Source organism: Sarcophilus harrisii, chromosome 1 (assembly GCF_902635505.1).
Source record: "Sarcophilus harrisii chromosome 1, mSarHar1.11, whole genome shotgun sequence".
Taxonomy (NCBI): domain Eukaryota; kingdom Metazoa; phylum Chordata; class Mammalia; order Dasyuromorphia; family Dasyuridae; genus Sarcophilus; species Sarcophilus harrisii.
Genome location: NC_045426.1, coordinates 192174910 through 192200150, shown reverse-complemented (window position 1 = coordinate 192200150; position 25241 = coordinate 192174910). Strand labels below are relative to the sequence as shown.

General features: G+C 34.4%; 1 protein-coding gene across 14 annotated transcripts in view; it reads right to left on the bottom strand.

The window, feature by feature from the left end:
• Positions 1-25241, bottom strand: part of CAST (calpastatin) — a 135464-nt gene that overhangs the window by 91058 nt on the left and 19165 nt on the right. For 10 of the 14 annotated variants that reach the window (XM_031968004.1, XM_031967997.1, XM_031967942.1 and 7 more), the window contains exon 3: positions 5932-6000. In XM_031968004.1, the coding sequence (XP_031823864.1) occupies positions 5932-6000 (69 nt within the window). Of the gene's footprint in view, positions 1-2476; positions 2661-5931; positions 6003-9573; positions 9650-25241 lie in introns of those variants that run through there. The other 4 variants (XM_031968047.1, XM_031968061.1, XM_031967991.1 and 1 more) reach the window with 3 other exon arrangements.

Here is a 25241-nt window from a genome sequence, read left to right as displayed (position 1 = left end):
TTTGATTTTGAAGAGGACCAGTGACATCAGGGAATTGAGGTCTTGACTCGCGTGTGAATTAGATTTAAATAAGGCAGAGCTGCACAAAGTCATCAGACTGACTATCTTTCAGAGTCACTGAAGTCCAGTGGCAGGACTAAGATCAAGATGATTGATAATGGCCTGGAATCAGTAGATGACCCAGGCCACCTGGATATGTAACTTAGCTCTAAGTGCTCCAAGTACCTGCCTCAGCCCCTATATGGTCACTGGGACAAACTGTTCTCATCACCATTCCTCCAGAAGTCTTCACATGCTTGAGGTAGATGTCATCCTAAGTCACCAACAGGTTTGAGGCTACCTGTCTGCTGAGATAGAGTTTCACCAGGGTGTGGCTGCCCTACAGTTGCTTGGAACTCCAGGGGAGAGTGGAGTAAAGTGGACAAAGATGGATGAGCAGCCTGGGGGGCTCAGCATGCCCTCACACAGAGATGCTGGTTCTATACATCCCCTGGCACATAGTAGATAGCATATCACTGTTTATTTCCTTCCCCATCTTGCTGCAGTGAGGACCCAGTTGAAATTAACTGAATTCAAATCGGGGGCAAGTCACTTAACCCTATTTGCTTTAATTTAATGGAGAAGAAAAAGACAAACTGTTCCAGTATCTCCGCCAAGAAAAACCCATGGACAACATAGTTCATCCCAGTTGTGAAGAGTCAGACGTGACTAAATGACAAGTTATTCCTCAACAGTGAAAACAGTTTCTAACAAGGAGTTCCCTACAATATAAAACCAGAAGGCCAGACCAAAAAAAATATTCAGAAATCATTACCTATTTATTCAGTGGAAATGCGCTGTTCAATTACATGAGCCTATTCACAATAGATATTTATACCTATAAAATGCTGCAATCTACATTGCTCAATAGAGGGTTTACTAAAAACTTGGAGAGCATTGCTACATTCACATTGATTCTTGTTCCCATCTTGTCAGAGCATTTATTCCATCAGTTTGGAGATAGAAGATCTTTAAGGGAGCATGATTTTGCTAAAATGAAAATAGTTTCTTTACCATATCAATATGACAAGTAAAACACTCCCTCCATCCCTCATGCCCCTAGCCTTATAATGAGAAGATTCATTATCACATATTCAATTGCTGGGTCTCTAAGAAAAATGAATCCCCCCCTTTTTTTTTTGCTGTAAAATAAATAGTTCTCTAGTCTCACTGCAATGCAGGGTTGACTGAGCAGCATAAACATTTAGTCAAGTTCAAAATATTATTCAAATAAATTCATATATTTCTATACTTTGTTATATATTTCTATGATCTGTGTTGATAGCAAATCAGTATAAAGAGGTATTATGATATAATAGAGAGAGTTCTGGATTAAGCAAATGATTGGTCCACAGACTATTAAAATGCCGAAGGACCCAGATTCTAAACCTCATACAAATAAAAACTTTGAACCCCTATGGCTCTTATTTTCCTCATTTGTAAAATGAGCTAAATCCTAGATCCCATAATTTGGTGACTAAAGGAATGACTTGCTGGCCAGAGATTTGGTTTGTAGTCCTATTTTTATTCCCTGAAAACCTGTATGATGCTAGACAAGTCACTTAAATATTCTGTGCCTTAGTACCTATAGTTGTAAAATGGGGATAAGTGTAGTTGCTTCCTCCAATAATTTTGGTAATATTATTTAACGGGAGTGGAAACACTGAGCATTTGGAAGAACAGGACTTATTAAAACATAATGTGGTGCTCTTTATAATTAGAATATCGAGATGTATGTGGGAACCGAGTACTAATGTCACAACAAAAGATTTCCTTTGGATACCACACCCTATCTATGCAATACTAGATACATCATGACCAAAGAATGTTAGAACTAAAAATAGGCCTAGGAGCTCATCTCACTTTACAAATGAGGAAATTGAGGCAGAGAAGTGAAATGATGGCCAAAGTCACCCAGATGATCAGCAAGAAAAGCAGAATACTAACTCTCTACATCTGAGGACAAATTCAGTGACCTTTTCAGCACCTCCCTCCTCTTTATAAAACTTTTATGTTCATTTATCCAAATTATAGTCTTTAAAGTGGTGAAGACAAATTTGACTTCATATTTAAAAAAAACATCTACTTTCTAGGTTTCTTTCAGCATTCTGCTTAGGTCATCCAGATGCCCTGGGTCGGGGGGTAATCCTACCCATTGTGTCCCTACCACCACCTGCATTCCCAACTGAAAAACTAGCTAGAGGGAGGAGGGGAGGGGAGGGGAGAGGAGGGAAGAGACCCTATTTAAACTTCAAAATCATCCATAGAGCAACATTTCTTCCGCTCAATAAAAAGTCACACTCAGGCAGCAGGTGAAGGGGAAAGGCAGAGGCAAAGGGGAAAGGCAGAGGCGAAGGGGCAAGGCTGCCAAGGAAGTGACTCTGTAATACAGAGAAGCCAGACTGGAGAAGAGGAGCAGTCCCCAAGCAGTACTCACTTGATGGAGGAAGCCTGAGCCACTCTGAATTTCAGCTCCCTGTACTTCAGAGATCCTTATTTTCCAAACGTTTTCATTTGTTATTTTTGTTGCTTTAAGAGGAGCCTAGTTGTGGTTTCCGTTTTTGACAAAATCACTGCCCAGCAGTTCTCGCTTGGATAGGACACAGCTGGTCCCGAGGGTACCTACGTATGTGGGTTCCGCCCTCCTGCCTAAGTGGCCCCACCTCCTTTCACCACGGAGTCTCACTCACCAGCTTCCTTCAGGGAACAGCAGTGCTTGGACTGATGTGACTGATTTGTCAGAAGAGTTGCTATATATACACTCAATTCAGAATTTTAAAGTGTGGAAACATACCACATAATTCACCCAATGTGATTGCTTAGATCAAAATTAGGACACTCAGAGATGCCCTGGGGTTTGGGATTGTGCAAAGAGGGACCCCAAGCAGCTCAGATTATATACAATAATCCACAAGTGAGTCCAGAAGGTTCCCAAAGTGGGGAAACAAACCCCACTGGTTGCAGCTTGTGCTTTTGTTACATCATTTTTTGGAGGGATGGAGTGGGGTGGGGTGGGATCAGTGGGCAGAAAAGAGCCATATAGTCCAATTTCCCTAGGCCCCATTAAGGATTACTCTGCCTTTACCCCACGCCCACTCTATTCTCTTCCTCCATGATTTTATACCTATGGTGGGGATAGGTATTAACAAACATGATGAACAATTAGTCACCTGGGAATTTTTTTTTCTTCAAAAGGTAGTCTGACTTTCTAATTCAATATCGAGCAAATCTTGCGCTGGAGGCAGAGAAAGGGAGGGGACTGGAGAGTGAAGAGTAATATTTGTAGTCATACATGGTAGCATTGCAGGGACTAAGGATCTGGAAGGCTCTTTCAGGCTGTCTATTCCAACCCTGTATTCCAACCCAGAGAAAGAAACTGAGAGTCAGTGAAATTAAGATCTCAAAGGCAGAGCTGAAAGGGCAAAGCTGGAATTTGAATCCAGGTCCTGTGACTCAATTTCCTCATCTGTAAAATGGAAATAATAATAGCACCTAACTTTCATATGGTTCTTGTGACGATCAATTGAGATAATATATGTAAAACATTATGCAAATCTTAAAGTACTTCACAAATTCTATTATTATTATTATCATTATGATGAGGGCAGGTTATAGTAAAACTGTCATTTCTTAGATTTCTGGGTTCAAATCCTGGAACTTCCACTTACTAATTTGACCTTAGTAATCTATTTAACCTTCTAGACCCCATCATACTTTCCTGTTAGATGGCTGTTAGAAAACAACTGAGAATTGTTGTACTAATTAAATTTTTTTTAATTGATGAACATGAAAAGATTATTAAAACATAGTAAATTCATTTTAAAATTATTTTTTTCTATTGAAAGACTATATAAGAGCTTTCCCAAAATAGGTTTGGCATTCAGATAGGTTTACATACACTGGGAAATCTTAAGGGTAAAAGGGAGATATGCTTTAATGTGATTTAATTTATCTTTCTTAATTTTTTTTTCTTTTTTAAGTTTTACTCATATGAGAAAGTTCCAATAAATAATGTCTTTCCAGCAATGCAGATGGGCCTCTGTACTGAAATGTATCATCTTAGACAACTGTCTAAAATGAAAGTTTACATGACTTATCCAGGGTCACATAGTCTGCAAATGTCAGAGACATAATTTGAATCTAGATCTGCTTATGTCCAAAGCCTTCTGTGGGTTTCTTGTGCATGGCACACTCTCCCCACACACCTAGAATGTGTTCCCTTCTTTATTTCTGCCTCATAAAATCCATTTCTTCCTTTAACTCACAGCTTGGACACTAACTTCTGCTTGAAGTTTATCCAAATACTCCAACTGTCAGTGCTTTATCTCCCAAACTATACCATTAGCATAGAAGTTTCTTAGAAGCATGGTTTGTTTCATTCTTTTTACTTATCTCCCCAGTACCTGGCACAGTGACTGACTTAGAATTTGTATTTAAATTTTTTTTTGTGGACTAATCATCTATTGTATCTTGTTTATACAATTAATTTCTTGGTTTCATAATTAATATTTCAATGAAAACCAATTGTGTTTCAAAAGTTTTCTTATTTTAAGGATCTTCATAGGGTAATTTTTTATATTCTAAATTCCAAATGATACTGTGTCTTTATAGCATTCCTATAATATTTGGTTAAATAAAATCTTATACTTTGTTTCATAATGTTTTAAAACAAAAGGCAAGCATCTTCTGTTTTCCCATACTAGAAGAGAATTCTTGGTGAAGTATTCATTTTTATTTTATGCCAACAGAGGGAAAAAAAGGTAACACAAACCATTACATGGGAATGAAATCCTATGTTCAATTGAAAAAGGGCAAGGCAATACCAGTTACTAGAAAGAGTAACTCATAAATTTTATTGGTGTTGGGAGGGGAAGGGAAGGGAAGAAATGTTTATTAAGTGTTTACCATGTGCCAGTCATTGTGCTAACAAGTCCTTTACAAGTATTATCTCGTTTGATCCTTATAAAGAGCCTGGGAGATGGTTGCTTTTTTATAATAGTTCTTTATTTTGAAAATATATGCATATAGTTTTCAACATTCATTCTTGTAAAAACTTGTGTTCCAATTTTTCTCCCTCTCTTCCTCCCTTCCCTAGACAGCAAAAAATCCAATATAAGTTAAATATTTGCAAATCTTCTATACATATTTCCACGATTATCATGCTATACAAGAAAAATCAAATCAAAAAGGAAAAAAATGAGAAAGAAAACAAAATGCAAAGAAACAGCAACAAAAGTGAAAATGCTATGCAGTGATCCATATTCAGTTCCTACGATTCTTTTTCTGGATGCAGATGGCTCTCTCCATCACATCTATTGGAAATGGACTGAATAACCTCATTGTTGAAAAGAACCATGTCTGAGATGGGTATTTTTTTTAATCACCATTCTTATTCCTATTTTACAGAGATGGAAACTGAGGCAAACAGCGTTTATATGATTTTTTCAGGGTCACAGAACTAGTAAGTCTCTGAGGCTAGCTTTGAACTGAGGCCTTCCTGACTCTTAACTTTAATTGATTCTTCACTCTAAGATTAACCCCAAGATCTGATTCTATATGAGAAGTAGAAACTGCCATTTACACCATGCTCAGTACTCTATCCACACCACCTGGTTATCCATTTGAAACCACCTATTGATCTCAAAGCTGAAAAGAATTAATAATTTAGCCATATCTTAAGTCATAATAAGCACTTCATGAAAAGAAAGCTAATTCAATTTCTGTTCTGCTTCCACATACTAACATCAGCATATCATTGCATAATAAATAGGTAGATAAATGAATATCAAGAATGATTTTTGTACTTTTTTTTTAACCTCTACCCCTGTCACGGATATATGATCTCATATTTAAAATTCTCCATCACACAATGACACAATAGATGGTACTTACAGTACTAGATGTTGTTCTATTTGCTGTTCTCCTGGAGGGGTCACTGCTACTGTGACTTGCTCTTTTTCCCTTAAAACACAAACAAAATTGCAACATTAGTGAGTGGAAATATAACAACAAAGAAGTCAAGCCAAATTTTTCATTTCAATGCAAACTTATTCTCCAGGGGAAAAAAAAGATATATATTTTTTATAACTAGCGTACCAGACTGACAAATATCATACTTTGCTTGAAAATCAAAGTTTTCATGCTTTGCCTGAAGATCATCCAAATTTTAAAAGAGGGATAGGAATAAGACCTAACATATTTGCAAACATCAAATGTTTCATATCTTTTTCAATGTAAATATAAAAACATAAAATGGATTCAAATTCTGCCCTTGCTTTTTTTTAGTGATCTTTTAGAGGTGTGAAAAGGTACCTCAACATCATCACCACTTTTGGCCCCTCAATGGAATTCATATCCTAAAAGGACGTGAATTTTCACTTTGAAAAAATGCTCTGTTTGGGGGTTGTGTTCCTCAGTAAGTGCTTTGTCTTCAAGTAGACAACAAATATGACCAAAAATAGACAAAAGCAATGATGTGACAGTGATACCACTATAACAACCAATAATCAAATCATGCTCTAACACCTACCAATAAAATGATCATCAATGTACTCTATATACCACCATAAAAGGAGCCTAGATGTGCTTGTTATTGTACACATGGCTCATAAAATATAGCTCTTTTGTATCATAGACATGATAGAAATCCAATGTGGTTGATATAATGAACATTAAGTATTTAACACTGATTTTGCCTGTTTTCTCAGAATTTAGAAGTTTTTTTTTTTTTTTTGAGAGAGGAATACTCTGAAAAGCAATTTGAACTGATGTCTTCTTTTTTTCAAAGAATCATAAAATTATAAAGGTTCATAGATGTCATCTAGCCCAACTTCCTACATGATGCAGGAATTCTCTTTACAATACCTCTTTTAAGCAGTCTTGGTCACTTAGCTCTAGCTAAACATAAGAGCATGTAGGTGGGGTAATGGATAAAGTATCAGCCCTGGAATGAGGGAGATTCATCTTCTAGAGTTCAAAGCTGGTTTTAGACCAATTGTGGGATCCTGGGCAAATCACTTTCCCCTGTATGCTTTAGTTTCCTCATCTGTAAAAAGAAGGTACATATGTGTATGTGTGCAAAATTAATTCTAAAGTCTCTCCCAACTCTAAATATTTGATACTATGATACAGTTCATTTGTTATAAGTTTGAATGTGGCAGACTAATAGTTTAAATCCTGATAAAATACTATTACTATTAGCTAGCACTTATATAATGCTTTAAGATTTGCAAAGTATTTTACATATGGCAACTCATTTGATAAGTTACAACATTTCTAAGTTTTCTCCCAACTCTAAATCTCTGACACTATGATATTTTCATTTGTTGTAAGTTTGAATGCTGGCAGACCAATAGTTTACATTGTGATAAAATTCTACTACTCCTACTCCTACTCCTACTCCTATTACTACTACTCCTACTCCTATACCTACTCCTACTCCTACTACTATTACTCCTCCTCCTCCTACTACTACAATCTAGTATTTAAATACAGTGGATTTGCAAAGTACTTCACATATGGTAATTCATTTGATGAGTTACAGCACTCTTATGAGGTAGATGCTATTATTATGTCCATTTTATAAATAAGGAAACTGATTGTGAGAGAGGGTTAAGTGATTTGTCCAGAATCTAGCTAGTAGGAAGTCTGAAGAAGGATTTGAACACATCTTCCTGATTCTAAGTCCTATGCTTTACCTAGCTGATAATAGAGTAGCATTGGCTTAGTGGAGTCAGGAAAATTTTTTGTTCAGATTCCATCTCTGATGAATACTGGCTGTGTGATATGAGGTAAATCAATTTTCAGGGTCTCTAAATAACTGTAAAACTATATGTTACAGAGCAACTGCTGATTTACATTGGTAAAGGGAATTTTCTCAGTGAAAGTTCCTTAGATCAGTAAAATCACTAGTTTGACAACAACAGCTGATGTTAGGTAGGCAACTCTGAATGATTCATTCATTTATCTACGTAATCAGCAAATATTGTTAAGACTACTTTGTGCAAGTCACTGTGGAAGTTTTGGGGAACTACACAAACTATTGCAATACTCAGATGCCTCTATTATCTCAGAGATGGGACTCTTTCCAAAGATGCAGATTGAAAATCATTGACAGCATCCTGTTTGGTTCTTATCTATGTTTTCCCATAAATTAGCCACAGGTAATCTACTCCAAGGGCTTGAGAGTTTCTCTTAATTATCTTGACATAAGAAAACAAATGATATCCAGATATTAATCTTTTTCTCTTTCTAGATCATATAAGTTTATGAGGACATACTTTGCCCAATCTACTTATACCCTAGATGGTCTCTACAACCTTGAAGGTTGGGAAAAGGTAGATAGTTATTCTCAACTATGATCCTTTATTAATTATGAAAAAAACCCTGGTCTTTTGGTTCAGATATAAGCTTGGACTTTTAAAGTAACTTCATTATTTCCTGAAGGCAATCTAGTTAGCCTCCTCATATTGTTCAATTCTGGATCCATTTCCTTGGGGAAATTGGTTAACTCTTTGATTTACTGTATTGAAAAACTTCCTATGGAACTGGCTATGTATTCTGCTTCCTTCCTCTGGGGCATGTATCTTTGCTAAAAGGCACATGCCCTGGAAAAATGACACAGCAACTTCTTATTGCTCCTTATGACTGACGGGTTGCAGCAAAGGTAACTGAGTCAGGAAGAGCTTCTGACTCTGTGGGTTATAAGAGGAATTTAGGAGAATTTAGGAATATAAGAAGAATTTCTTTGGGGATACATAGAATACTTTCTCTGTCTTGGACTTCCAGTAGGAGAAAGGGAAGAATTTCTTTCCCCTCCCTACATCATAACAGCAAAAAGTGCATAGAACTGAGAACATATATTTATTTTGCTTTCTGTTTTCCTCCCTGAGTCAGGTCAGCGACCAGCAATCCTGATAACTAGACATTCCCAACCATGATGTTAATCTCATGAGTTTAAAAATTGTAAGAATCAAAGTTGGATTCCAGTAGATCAACATTTCAGTGGATTTCTGAAATAGCTTCTCAGAAGAGAAGACCACTGATAGCATCATCTTGAACCAGGAAGACCTAGTAAGGACAAGCTAGGAGATCTGGAGCTTGTGAGTTGGCTAGACAGTACATGCCCAAGATGTATTACATCACTAACAATTTAGTGAACTGTTTTCAAAAAATTGGGGAAAAGGTAGAAATGCCTAATCGTCTCTCTAAACCTTGGAATTTGCCCCTTTAAATAAGGACACCCATTTTTGAATATCTTAAACTCTTGCTTACCTCTAATTTCTTATATCTACAATTTGCTAAGTCCTGATGCTTCCAATTCTAATCTCTCTCTTATATCTGTGTTTTCTTATTTATTTTTTCAGTCATTATCATAGTGTATAGGCCCATATTACTATTTTCCTAGAATGCTATAGTGAGACCAACAAGTCCCTTTATCTCCACTGTTTCCTTTCTCCATATCTTCCATATGGATGCTAATCAATCTTCCTTGTGCGCAGATCAGGCCATGTCATTCCTGTATTCAACAATCTTCAGTTGCTTCCTTGGTAGGTACTATCCACCAAGTAAAATTCACACCCCTTGACTTTGTCATGCAAGGTATTTCACAATCTTTCCCCAGCCTCCTTTCGAGCCTTATCTTATATGTACCATGTATTCTATGTTCCCATCAAATTGTTCTTCCTGTCTCTGGAACATACTCATTTCAATGCCTTTGCCCAATGCTTGTTCCTTGCACCTAAAATATCCTTTCTCACACCTACTTCCAGCTGAAACATTATCCCATCCTTTAAAATTTGAATCACATGCCACATCCTCCATAAATCTTTTTCCTTTGTCTCCTAAGTTGATATGAACTTTTCCTTTCTCAGAAATGATTTTGTTTTGTACTTTTCATTCACTTTTCATTTACATTACATCAGCTGGGTTTATGTCATATTACTTTCTTGTACTGTAAGCTTCATGAGAATGGGGACTAAGTCTTATCTAACTTTTTTTATCTTCCCTAATGCCTAATACAGCATTCTCATTGTAGGCATTTAATAAATATTTGTTGAATTAGTACACAGGTTGAATTTAGTTTAAATATGAGAAATATGACCCTATGACAACTACAAGTAAAAAAATATCAAGTTAAAATGTTTGAAATTATGATCTATTAATTCTAAGAAACATTATAGTATTTGACACATTGATATATAATTCTTACCATAGAAAGCAATTATTCAGTAGATTTTTAAATATCACCCTGATTTATAATAATCAAGAAAACTGTGGGGAATGGGCTGACCCTTCTCACTCTTTTACTCAGGTCAGATGGGCTTGCTTGTCTCTATCTGTGAACTTAGTCTTACCCACCCCTTTCCTTCAGTTTTTCCTTTTGTCTCAAGAGACGCTTCCTTAGTAATGTTCCTACTTCCTAACTGTCTCTCCATTCCTGCTATTCTGTGGATTACTTGAATTTCATGACTACTCCATCCTTTCTTGTCTGTACAGTATGTATACTAATCATCAAGCTTAGCTCTAGGTTAATTGTGTTTCAAAAAGCTTTACATCTGGAAGTCTGTGGACCTAACCATTATCAACTAGCTGGCCAAGATGCAAAAAAGTAAAAATTATATCTTGAAGAAAGAGGCTGACACACCTTCTGCCTGCTTTTTTCCCTGGTCTAATCATTTGGCTGGTGCATCATTATATAGCTAGTACTTAACAATGTCTTTGTCTTAACAATCTATGTGATATAGTGGTTAGAGTACTGCTTCAAATTCAAATTCTGTTTTAGCTATTTATTAGCTATGTGATTATAGACAAATCACTTAATCTCTTTTTCCCTCTGAAAACTATCATTTCTGGAAGCCATATGCCAAATAGCAAATTTTAAATTTAAACTCTTACCCTTTAATGAGGCAACAAAGCCATTGTTTTAGACCTAGTTTCATCATTTGTATATTATATCTCCTAGATCTCATATTACTGAGATAGCTGGTGATGAGTGGCTGATGGAAATGACATAATTGGAGAGATATTGAAGAACAGAGTATAAAAGGATCTAATCTAATAGAATGGCTTTTTGAAATAGCTAAGTTTGTACAGGGAAACTCCAGTAAGAAAATTCCTTTTGCTAATGCAAATCAGCAACTACTTCATTGAGGGGGTCATATAGCTAGCATGTTTCAGGATAAATTTAATAGATAGAAATGTAAAATTCTTCAGAAATTTTTACTCTGTGACACCTCAAGAAGGCACTTAAGTGGATGATGTACCATTGTAGATTATAATAGTATAAGGAAAAGTTTGACAGACAATTTTGAAAAGGGTTCAACAATTAGCCTACTAACAAAACCTGCCAACTAGCCCAATTTAAGGAGACAGAAGCTTATTGTTAGTAGGCTGGCCACTTGGGGATAGAATTCTCTGACCATATACCCCATGAAATAAAGAAAATACAAGAAACTTGGGGTGGAGCATGGGGCATGGAGCCAAGATGACAGAGGGAAGCCAAGAAGCTCCTTGAGTTTCACATGAAACTAAGCTTCTAAATAGAGTCTGGAACTGCAGAGCCTATGGAGAAACAGAATGAGAAGTTTTTTTGCATAAGATAGATTGGAAGGACTGTAAGAAGTCAGTCTCACTGGGGTGAAAGAGATGTTCAGCTTAGCTCAGAGGAAAGCCAGGGAGAAGGTCTTAATCATAGCAGATCAGCAATTGAGACCCTCGATCCCAGCTCAGCACCAGAGCAGACCAGTGGGTTAGCCTCTAGTACCAGTGCAGAAGGCAAATTGCCAGCCCGGGAAACCAGGCAACAATAGGCAGGACTAGATCAGGCTATCCCCTGCTGTGAGCAAGGTACCAAAGACAAAGCTTTACTCAAAGCTACACAGAAAGTTTGAGACAGTGTCCCCTGCACTCCAGGCACAGAGCTCAACTTAAAAGTCATGAAATAGAAAAAAAGAAAGAAAGAAAAAAATGAGCAAGAAACAAAAAAGAACCTTGACCATAGAAAACTACTATGGTGACAAGGAAATGACTGAAAAGAGGACAAAAAAAACCATGTAAAACCTCAAAGAGGGATATGAATTGGTCTCAAGCACAAAGAGCCTTCTTGGAAGAGCTCATAAAGGTTTTTAAAAGTCAAAAGAGAGAATTAGAAAAAATTGGAAAAAGAAATGAGAGGTACCCAAGAGAGAGTCAACAGTTTGGGCAGGAAGGGCAAAAAAATTGACTGAAGAAAACAATTCCTTAAAACATACATTTGATCAAATGCAAAGAAAAATCACTGAAGAAATTAGTTCCTTAAAAAAACTGCAATTGGTCAAATACAAAAAAAAGTATTTTCTTCAGTGGAATTTTTTTTTTTGCATTTGATCAATTGTACTGTAAAAAAATTACTAAAGAAAACAACACTTTGAAAATTAGAATTAATCAAATGGAAAAGGAGACAGAAAAGCTAACTGAAGAAAATCATATATTAAAATGAGAACTGGGCAAATGGAAGCTAATGATTTTGGGTGACATTATTATTATTATTATTATCACTCAAACAAATTAAAAAGAAGAAAAAATAGAAGAAAATGTAAATTATCTCACTGGAAAAACACAATTTACCTGGAAGATAGATCCAGGAGAGACAATTTAAGAACTACTGGATTACTTAAAAGTCACAACCAAAAAAGAGCCTGGATAGCCTTCTGCAAGAAATCATCAAAAAAAAAAAAAACAAAAACAAAAACAAACTGTCCTGATATACTAAAACCCAAAAGCAAAACAATCACTGAAAGAATCCACCGATCACCTCTTAAAAGAGATCCCACAGGAAAACTCCAAAAAATATTGTTGCAAAGCTCCAGAACTATAAAGTCAAGGAAAAAATATTACAATCTAACAGAAAAAATTCAAATATTGAGAAGTCACTATTAGGAGTTACCAGGATTTTGTCACAATCTACAATAAAGGAAGGCTTGGAATACCATATCCCATATTGGAGAGGAAAAGACCTTATATTACAACCAAGAATTAACTACCCAGAGAGAATGAGCATTATATTTCAGGGGATGAGAGAGACCTTCAATGAAGTAGAGGGTTTCAACCATTTCTATTAAAAAGACCAGAACTAAACAGAAAATTTGATGTACAAATATAATACTCAAGAGAAGCATAAAAATGTAAATGTGAAAGAAAAAAATGTTACTTAAATGTTAAACTGTTTATATTTTTACATAGGGAGATGATACTAGTAACTCTTGAGAACTATATATTTTATTAGGGCCGTTAGAAGGAGTATACACAGACAAAGGGTGTGGGTATAAATTGACTTTGATATGATGATATTTTTGAAAAAAAACGATATTACGGGATGAAAAAAGGACTGTACTGAGAGAAGAGGAAAGGAGAGGTAAAATGGGATAAATCAGATCACAAAAGACCCTATTAGAGTAGAAGAAAAGAAAGTAGAGGTATGAACATTGTTTGAACTTTAATCTCATTAGTTTTGGCTCAAAGAGGGCATAATTTACACATTCAGTAAGATAAATAGAAATTTATCTTACCCTATAGGGAGGTAAGAAAAGAAATGGAAAAGAAAAAAAGGGACTGGATTGAAGAAGGAAAGAAAGGTCAGATTTAGGGAGAGGTGGGTCAGAAACAAAACAATGGTAAGTAGGGACAAGTGCAAAAGTACATAAAGGGGAGAAAATAAGATGATGGAAATAAACAGCTAGTAATAATAACTGTGAAAGGGATGAACTCTCCCATAAAACAGAAGCATATAGCAGAGTGGATTTAAAACCATAATCCTACAATATGTTGTTTACAAGAAACACATCTGAAACATAGAGATATACACAGAGTAAGAATAAAAGGTTGGAGTAGAATGTTTGTGTTTCAGCTGAATCAAAAAAAAAAAAAGGAGTAATTATGATCTCAGTCAAAGCAAAAGCAAAAACAAATCTCATTAAAAGAGATAAGGAAGGGACATCTTATTAAAAGATATTATAGACAATGAATTAATATCAATACTTAGCACATATGTATCAAGTAGAATAGCATCCAAATACTTAGAGAAATTAAGTCAGTTACAGGAAGAAAATGAAAGCAAAACTATATTAGTTGGGGACTTACTTCAACTTCCTCCTCTCAGAATTAGATAAATCTAACCACAGAATAAACAAGAAAGAAATTAGAGGGTTAGTAGAAACTTAGAAAACTTAGATAAAATAGACCTTTGGAGAAAATTGAATGGGGATAGAAAAGAATATACCTTTTTCTCAGTGGTACATGACACCTACACAGAAATTTACCAAATATTAGAGCATAAAAATCTTACAATCAAATGCAAAAAGGCAGAAATAATAAATGCATCCTTTTCAGATCATGATGCAATAAAAAGTACATTAAATAAAGGGCCAAAGAAAGATAGACTACAAACTAATTGGAAATTAAATATAGACTACAAACTAATTGGAAATTAAATAATCTAATCCTAAAGGATGAATGGTCAAACAACAAATCATAGAAAAAGAATCAGTAACTGCATTCAAGAGAATGACAATAATGAGACAACATATTAAAACTTATGAGATGTAGCCAAAGCTGATCTTAGGGAAAATTTTATAGCTCTAAATGCTTACATAAATAAAATAGAGAAAGAGAAGGTCAGTGAATTGGGAATGCAACTAAAAAAGCTAGAAAAAGAATGATTAAATGACAAATTAGAAATTCTGAAAATTAGAGGAAAAATTAATATAATTGAAAGTTAGAAAACTATTGAACTAATAAATAAAACTAAGAATTGGATTTATGAAAAAAAATCAACAAAATAGATTGTTTTTTCTTTTCTTTTTCTAATCAGATTAATTTATCTATTAACTATCAGCATCAAAAATGAAAAGGGTGAACTTACCACCAATGAAGAAGAAATTTATGTAATTATTAGGAGCTATTTTGCCCAACTGCAAATTTGATAATCTAAATGAAATGGATAAATACTTACAAAAACATAGATTTCCCATATTAACAAAGGAGGAAATAAATTATTTAGTTAGTTTAGAAAAAGAAAAAATCTCTAGGGCCAGATGGATTTACAAGTGAATTCTACTAAACATTTAAAGAACAATTAATTCCAATACTAGTGGAATGACCTAAACCAGTAAGAGCCAAAACAGAGAAAGAAAATTACAGACCAATCTCCTCAATGAATATTGATGCAAAATTTTAAAACAAAACATTAAAAAAGACATCAGCAGGATAATACACTATAACCAAGTGGAATTTATACTAGGAGAGCAGGACTGATTCAATATCAGGAAAATGATTGCCATAATTAGAAAGAGAAATTTCATTTAAAATAACTAGACAAAATAAAATATTTGGGAGTCTACTTGTCAAGAGAAACCCAAGTTCTATATGAACACAATTATAAAACATTTTTCACACAAATAAAGTCAGATCTAAACAACTGGAAAAATATCAGTTGCTCAGGGGTAATAATAAAATATAACCAATAATAAATAATAATAATGGAACATGACAATAATAAATAAATAAAATATGACACAATAAAAATGACAATTCTAACTAAATTAGTCTACTTATTTAGTGACATACCAATCAAACTGCCAAAAAATTATTTTTTTAGAATTAGAAAAAAATGATATTAAAATTCATCTGGAAGAACAAAAAGTCAAAAATTTCAAAGGAATTCATGAAAAAAAAAATGCACAGGAAAATAGCCTAGCAGTATCAGACCTAAAACTGTACTATAAAGCACTAGTCTTCAAAATCATCTGGTCCTGGATAAGAAAGAAAGTGGTGGATCAGTGCAATAGGTTAGACACACAAGGCACAATAATCAATGACTATAGTAATTTATTGTTTGCTCCTCTACAAATCTATCCAAAGACTGAAGCTTCTGGGATAAGAACTCATTATTTGACAAAAATAGCTATAAACCCTGGAAAACAGAATATCAGAAACTAGATAGAGAACAATATCTCAGATCCCAGATCAAGATAAGGTCAAAATGGGTACATGATTTATACATAAAAGATTATACAATAAACAGATTTGAGAGATAATTTACCTCTCAGATATTTGGAGAAGGAAGGAATTTATGTTCAAATAAAAATTACAGAACATTATGAAATGCAAAATGAGTAATTTTGATTACATTAAATTAAAAAGTTTTTGCATGAATAAAAGCAATATAGCCAAGATTAGAAGAGAAACAGAAAACTGGTAAACATTTTTTCAGCAAATGTTCTGATAAAGGTCTAATTTTTAAAATATATAGAGAACAGAGTCAAATTTGTAAGAATAGAAGGCATTCCTCAGTTGATAAATGGTTAAAGGATGTGAATAGACAATTCTCAAATGAAGAAATTAAAGCCATCTATAGTCATATAAAAAAATTCTAAATCACTATTGATTAAAGATATGCAACTCTGAGGTACCATTTACACATCTCAGTTTGGCTAAGGTGAAAGGAAAAGAAAAAGATAAAATGTTGGAGGGGATATGGGAAAACTGGGACACTAAAGCATTGTTGGTGGAATTGTGAACTGATCCAACCATTCTAGAGAGCAATTTGAAATTATGCTCAAAGATCTATAAAACTGTTCTTTGATCCAGCAATGTCTTTACTGGGTCTGTATCTCAAAGAGATCATAAAAATGGTAAAAGGACCCATATGTGGAAAAATGTTTGTAGCAGCTCCTTTTGTGGTGGCAAAGAATTAGAAAATGAATAGATACCCATAAATTGGGGAATGGCTGGAAAAGTTATGGTATATGAAAGTAATGGAATATTATTATTCTATTTGAAATTATCAGCAGACTGATTTTAGAAAATTCTGGAAAGATTTACATGAAGTGATGCTGAGTGAAGTAAGCAGAACCAGGAAAATATTGTACATAGCAACAGCAAGACTGTGTGATTATCAACTATCATAGCCTTAGATCTTCTCAGCATGACTCAGTGGTCCAACGTGATCAGTGTTCGAAGGCAATACCAATAAACTTTGAATACAAAATGCATTGCACATTTAGAGAGAAAACTATGGAGACTAAATGGAAATCAAAACATATTATTTTCTACTTTTTTCTTCTGTGTTTTTTTTTTCTCTCATGGTTTTTCCCTTTTGTTGTGATTTTTCTCTCTCAAAATTATTCATATGGAAATATACAAAAATAAATGAATATATATAACCTCACAAAAGAATTTTAAAAAAGCAAGAAACACAAAATAGCCCTCATTCTTGTGTACTCTCTTCTAGTTTGACAGTGATGGTGGCAGAAGTGTATGAGAACTACACAGTTTTCAGGTTATCTACAATATTAAAACTTCATGGTTGGTACTACAATGTGAGTCATTTGTTAAATTACAATAAGTGGACACACCCACTAGTAAAACTGAATTGTCTCAATCTTGACATTCTTGGTTGAAATGAAACCAGAAGATAAAAGAAAGTTGCAGTGAACAGGACAGATTTAGGACAGATTTTTCCAGAAAAGTTAAAGGAATGGTGGATATGATTTTATCTTATCTTAAAATTCAGATAAAAAAGCTGCTGAAAAAATTTCAGGTACAATAAAGTATTTGAGGTTATGCAAAAAGATAGAGATGGAGTATCGGGTGAGGGACAATCAGTAGACTAGTCTGGCTGGAACATTTCATGTATGGCAGAATGTAATATATAAAAAAGTTAGAGTGATTATAAAGAATTTAAATAGGGGAGTGATATGGTCAGATTTGTGTTTTTGGGGAAATTATTCAGTAGTAATATAGAGGATAGATATAAACAGGCAAAGACTTGAGGCAGAGAGACCACTTGGAAGGTTATTCCAGAGGAGAGGAAATGAGTCTGAACTACAGTGCTGATTGTGTGAATAGAGAAAAAGAAATGGATGTGAGAGATGTGGAAATACTAACAAAATGCTATAATTGAATAGTAGACTAACTGAATATCAGGGTTGAATATAAATAAGGAGTAAATAACACTGATGTTATAAACCTACAAGACTATTAGAATGGTAGTGTCTGACAGAAATTGGAAAACTTGTGAAAGAAATGTTTTGAAGGAGGGATAATAAGTTATTCTGTAGAGTGAGATGCCTATCTCTCTCACAAGAAATCTAGCTAAAAACAAGAAACATACATATGAAATTTATGAGCCAACATCTGTTAAGATTTGACAGGTCTTACAATTTATATCAAGTTATATACTGATACCTGGTGACTTCAACACAAAAGGTGAGTAAAGCAAAGGATAGCTAAAAATGAAATTGCTGATTATACTTTTGGAGTTAGTAATAAAAGAGAGGCTGAAGACTTAAGTACATAGAGTTTTCACACTTTTACAATCTTGAATACTTTCTTAGAGGGAAAGGCAGATAAATGTCAAAGTGGGATACAGAGCTGGGCTTGGATGTGAGAAGACATCTTCCTGAGTTCAAATTTGGCCTTAGACACTACTATTGTGATCTGGTCAAGTCTTAATACTATTTGACTAAATTTCTTTATCTGTAAAAAGAGTTGGACATGGATATGGCAAACTACTTTGGTATCTTTACCAGAGAAACCCCAAATGGGGTCATGAAGAGTCAGTCATCACTGAAAAACCTTTTTTTTTTTTTTTACCTAGTGCATTAGTATAGTGTCTAGTACATAGCAGTAGGTCCTTAATAAATATTGACTAATAAATGAATTATTATTTGTATACAGTAAGAGCTGATACATTTGGATTATTTGGAATGTAACCTTAATCCTGGGGGTGCTTATAGAAGTGGAAATATTACTAATAAAACAAACATGGGAAGAACCCTGAAAAGAGAGTGAAATGACAGGTGTCCTCAGAGCAATCTCTCTCATACACATATCAGAAGAAGCATAGGTCAACAATAATAGAAACAGAAAGCTAGAAAAAAACCAAAAATAAATAAAATATATGGTATGTTACGTGATTAAAACACTCTAATCTTGCTTATTTGAACCAATTATTGATGCTAAAAATGGGAAATGGATTGAAGAAAAGACAACTACACTTTCTATAAAAGTTTCATATAGAAATTTAAACAACGTATATCAATTGTCACATGAAGATGATCAAAAATGACCTAAAAATTGTCTTATCCAGCAAAGAGTCAAGTTGCCAAGTTGAGACAGCATTGCATTATTGGATGGAAACTTAGACCTGAACTCAACAAGTTTCAAATCCAGCTTCTGACATAACTGGATGTTTCACTCCTGGTTAGTTGCTTAATCTGAGTGTCTCAGACAAATCTCAAAACCTATAAATTGCAGAGAAAAAGCTGATCTGCATCAAAGGAGAAAGTTCTTCAAAGAGAACTTCTTATACTGATTAAAAAAACAGATTAGATAAAAGAAAAAAAAGAAAAGGGGAAAATATTTGTGAAATAGATATAGCAGACAAAAGTAACCCTTTGCAAACTTGTTTGTAACACTTTAAGATTATGAGTTTATAAAGCTTATACAAAATGAGAGGCAATGTTAAAAAAACTGGTTTAAAAAGTCATCTAGAGAACATTTAAGGATAACTGGATTTAAGGAAAAATGGAAAATTGCAGCAGCAGCAGCAAACATTTAATTTGGGTTTATTATACTGTAGGTACTATGATAAAAAATTATATTCTAGGTACTATGATTAAAAAAAATCTCTGCTCTCAAAAACCCTACAGGGGAGGGGAGAGTCTTCAAACAACTACAAGATATAAACAAGATAAACTGGAATTAGAAGACCAAAATTAAAGTTTCTTGAAGATGAGGTTTTAGCTGAGACCAACAAAGCCAGGGAAGCCAGAAGATGGAAAGGAGAAGTGAGAGCATTTCAAGAATGAGGGACAGCTATTGAAAATACCTAGATTTGGATACAATCATTCTGGATATCAATTTGTAACTATGCCCAAAGGGCTATAAAACTGCCTATCTGTAGCAGCTAGGCAAAGTGGTGGACAGAACACAAAATCAAGAGTAACTGAGTTCAAATCTGCCTTCAGAGACTTTACACTTACTAGCTGTGTGACCCTGAGCAAGTCACTTAACTCCAAGTGATTCACAAAAAAACAAATAAAAAACCTGTGCATAACTTTTGATCCACAATATTACTACTAGATCTATTTATCGAAGAATTTTTAACAGGGGAAAGAACCTATGTGCACAAAAATATTTATACTAGTTCTTTTTTTGTTGGCTAAGAATTGGAAATTATAGAATGGCTGAATAAGGTGTGGTATATGATTGTAATGAAATATTGGTGTGCTATAAAAAGTGACTAGCAGGATGATTTTATAAAATCCTGGAAACACTTACATGAACTGATTGATGCACAGTAAAATGAGAAGAACCAGGAGAATATTGTACAAAGTAACAATAATATTGTATGATGATTAACATGAATGATTTAGCTAATCATTAAATGATCCCAGATAATTTCAAAGGACTTGTGATGAAAAATGCTATCTGCCTCTAGAGAAAGAATACATATTGAAATATACTATTTTTCACTTTCTTTCTTTTTGTGGACCATGTTTTTTTTCTCACAAAAATGACTAATTTTTGGATAATTTCCAACTAATATGGAAATTATCTATTGTTTGTACTTTGTTTTTGAAGAGCACCATGACACCAAGCAAGTGATACCATGACTTTCTTTTTTTTTTTAAATTTTATTTTATTTAATAGCCTTTTATTTACAGGTTATATGTATGGTAACTTTACAGCATTAACAATTGCCAAACCTCTTGTTTCAATTTTTCATCTCTTACCCCCCCCCTCACCCCCAGATGGCAGGATGACCAGTAGATATTAAATATATTAAAATATAAATTAGATATACAATAAGTATACATGACCAAACCGTTATTTTGCTGTACAAAAAGAATCAGACTCTGAAATATTGTACAATTAGCTTGTGAAGGAAATCAAAAATGCAGGTGGGCATAAATATGGGGATTGGGAATTCAATGTAATGGTTTTTAGTCATCTACTAGAGTTCTTTCTCTGGGCGTAGCTGGATACCATGACTTTCAAGTGAAGTGGATTTAAATGAGACAGAGCAGTGAAAAGTCACCAACCTCACTCTCTCCTCTGCAGCCATTTGGGTCTAGTGGCAAGATACAGATCAGGACAACTAGAAATGATCCTAATGCAGTGGAACCCTTTGGTTCCACTTTTTAAGCTAAGGTCTTTCCCAGGGCTCAGTTTGTCTGAGGCAATGCCCCTTTAGTGATTAATGGAAGATAAGAAATGAGGCAGAGAATGGCCTCTTTTACCTAGTCAAAAATTATATAATAAATAGACATATGTGTATGTACATGTATACCCACACACATATCTCAATCTGTCAAGAGAAGAGCCTCAGGATTTCTGATCAAAACAGAAGCGATTGCTATTTACTCTCACTCTAAACCACCAGAGTCCAAACAATGATCAAATGAGGCTTGGGCTAGGACTTATTGTTGGCCAATCCATGAGAGCCAGAATGCTTTGGGTTTAAAACATGGTCCTTAAAAAAAGTAGTCTAGTCATAAACCTCAAGCTATTTTGTGAGGTTCCAATGATCAAAATGTATGTAAGGGTATGATTCACTATGTGAACAGAGGAGGAGGAAGGAAGGAAAGGAGGGAAGGAGAAAAAGAAAGAGGAAGGGACAATGGAAGGAAGAGAAGAAGAAAGGAAGGAAGAAAAGAAGCAAAGTGGAAAGGATTGTTGTTGTTGGTTGTCCTTTATTCTTGAGGAGGACCATGACATCAGGGAGGTGATGTCCTGACTTGCAATTGAATTGGATTTAAGTGAGGCAGTGCTGTGCAAGGTCACCTGCCTCACGTTCTCCTCCAGAGCCATTTGGATCTAGTGGCAAGATATAGATCAAGATGACTAGAAATAGCCCTGGATAAGGTCTTTAACAAGTCTCAATGTGACTGAGGCCATACCTATTCAGTGATTAAGGAAGGAAGGAATGAAAAAGGGAGGGAAGAAAAGAAGAGAGAAAGGAAGGAAGGAAGGAAAAAGGGAGGGAAGGAAAGAAGAGAGAAAGGAAAGAAAGAAGGAATGAAGAGAGAAAGGAAGAAAGGAAAAATGGAGGGAGGGAAGGAAGGAAGGGGGAGGGAGGGAGAAAGGGAAAGAAAAAAGGAAAGAAGGAAGGAGGGAGGAAAGGAAGGAGAGTTATATTACCCAACTTCAACTGGCCACTTGGGTCCTCAGTGAGCAGCTACTAATACTCACAGATTGTTGATTGTTTTTTGTCCTTCATTCTCGAAGAGGACCATAACATTGCAAAGGTGATGTCATGATTTACAATTGATTGTGATAATATGTTTTATGTGAATGACTACACCTGTATAGCCTGCTTATTTTTTGCAGGGGGAAGGAATGGTGGAAGGGATAGAATTTGGAACTCAAAACTTTGAAAAAAAAAACAAAATTGTTTTTACATGTTATTATGGGAAAAATAAAATCTTATTTAAAAAATAAAATAAAATACCTAGAGTTGGAAGATGGAGTGTATTGTGCAAAAGCTACAAGGTCAGTGTCACTGAATTGCAGAGAATGTGAGGTTGAATAAAGTATAAGAAGACTGGAAAGATGGGAAGGGGTTGTGAAATAGTTCAAAAGTCTAACAGAGAATTTTTATTTGATTCTGGAGGCAAAAGGGAACCATTAGAGTTTCCTGAATAGGGGAGTGACATGGTCAAATCTGTGCTTTTAGTACATCACTTTGATAGTTATATGAAAGATGAACTGAGTGGAGACAGACTTGAGACAAAGATTACCTGTTTCAGGTGATGAAGGCTAGCATCAGAGTGATGGAAGTGTCAGAGAAGAGAACTGGACTTATTTGAGAGATATTACCCTGCACACCTATATTTATTTTAATTTATTTTTGCTGAGACATTTGGGGTTAAGTGACTTGCCCAGGATCACACAGCTAGGAAGTGTTAAGTGTCTGAAACCACATTTGAACTCAGGTCCTTCTGACTTCAGGGCTGGTGCTCTATCCACAGCACCATCTAGCTGCCTCCTACATTTATTTTTAGTGAATATAATTCCCTCAATTAGAAGTATTTAGCTGTAAAACCAAAAAGCATTTCAAATTAGTAGATGCCTTTTTTTTTAAAGTCTCAATTTCTTCCTTTATGGCAAATCTTCTATTAATCCAGAGTTAGTCACCAAAGTGTTTAAAGCTGGTCTTATTCCATTATTAAAAGCCAATTCCTCCTTTAAAATAAAAACCAAGGATCGGGAAGAAAGTTTGGGATGAAATATGACAAAAATTGATTTTGAAGAATTCACAACAGGAAGAGAAAAAATAGGAATGATCTAATATTTACTTTGAATTTTGTAAATCAAAAATCCTTCATTATTGATAGAATTTCACAATGAATTCTACCTCCAAAATGTTTTTAGAGCAGCTCTGTGACTTAGTTGTTTAATTGAGGATTTTAAATTGAGTTTCACAAAATCTATTGTTAATGCATATTTTGCATTATTAATGCATTGTTATTGCATATTTATGCATTATTATACATTGTTAATGCATATTTCCTTAGGCATCACATAAAATAACAAACTCCAAAACACCTGTGTAAACTAGGCTTATTTAGAGAATTACAATTGACCATAAAATGTTTAATAAGACATATTAGGAGAAGACAATTGTGTTGGGAATAGAGTAAAAAAAAGTTACATGCATGAGAAAATGTAGAAAGTGGAGTATTTCTTAATTTTCATCCACATGGATATGCATGCCCATTTAGGTAAATAAAGCCTCTTGATTAAAAGTGATTTTTAAACTCCAAGGGAAATTTATTGATTACCAATAATCTTCAAAGATACTAAAATGATAAATTATTACATAGACCCTTCTACTACAGATCAGAAAAGGCAAGACAAATCACTAAGGCCAAACTAGTTATCATCAAGAAGAAGCAACTAAATAATTTAAAATTTACTTTGCACATTTTGGGAATAAAAAAAAAAGTGTCAAATAATTAGAGAGTGTAAATTCTTCCAGGGCTTTTACAGGAAAGGGATAGAAACCAAACATCCTTTGAAGCACAATTTCCAGTCTCTTCTATTTACAGTTATCTGCAAAACCATAGCCCATCATTAAATTTAAAAAAAACTAAGATCGAGTATCTGTGAGGTCATGCACACCTTATGGTCATGAATTACACCCCCAAGGAACTCATTGAGTTGTGTTTTAAAAATAAGTATATTTTCCTATGTAGCCAGATGTGTCTGCCAAATTCTTTAATTAGATTTGTTTATAGTTTCAAAAGGAATCTTCCTCTAAAAATATTTAGAGATGTTGATGATGCTGTTGAATGTTTTCATCTTTGCTATTTCCAGTATTTTATATTTTAGAATTCCTAGACTAATTTGTCTAATGATTGTCAAATCCAAAATTCTAGGATACTTCAAAGGGACTTAATGGTGATTGCTAAACTTAAGTTCTCATAGAGATAAAATCTACACTGTCCTGATTATCAGCACTGATCTGTATTAACAGTCTAATAATGAAACAGAAGACCCAAGTTCGAATTCCGGACTCTTCATATCCTTTTATTAGGAAGGCAGTGGGGCATAAAGGGAAGAAAACTAGCCTTTGAGTCAGAGAATCTGAGTTCAAGTTAGGCCTCTGATACTTACTACTCTATGATACTATGGCATATGAGATTTTGGGAAAATAACTTCTCCTCTCTGCCTCATCTTTATTTTTTAATTTATTTTTGTTTTTTTAAGTATTTTATTTTTTCAAATAAATGCAAAGATAGTTTTCAACATTCACCTTTGCAAAACCATTTTTTCCCTTTCTCTTCCCCTCTTCCCTCTCCAGGACATCAAGAAATCTCATATAGGTTAAACATGAAATTCTTCTAAATAAATTTCCATATTTATCATGTTGCACAAGAAAAATCAAATCAAAAGAAAAAAACAGGCAAATAAACAACAACAACCAAAGTAAAATACTATGCTTTAATCCACATTCAGAGTCCATAGTTCTAGGTATGGATGGCTTTCTCCATCACAAGTCTATTAAAATTGCCTTAAATCACCCCACTGTTGAAAAGAGCCAAGTCCATCACAATAGATCATCATATAATCTTGTTACTTTGTATATAATGTTCTCTTGGTTTTACTCACTTCATTCAGCATCAGTTTATGTAAGTCTTTCCAGACTTTTCTGA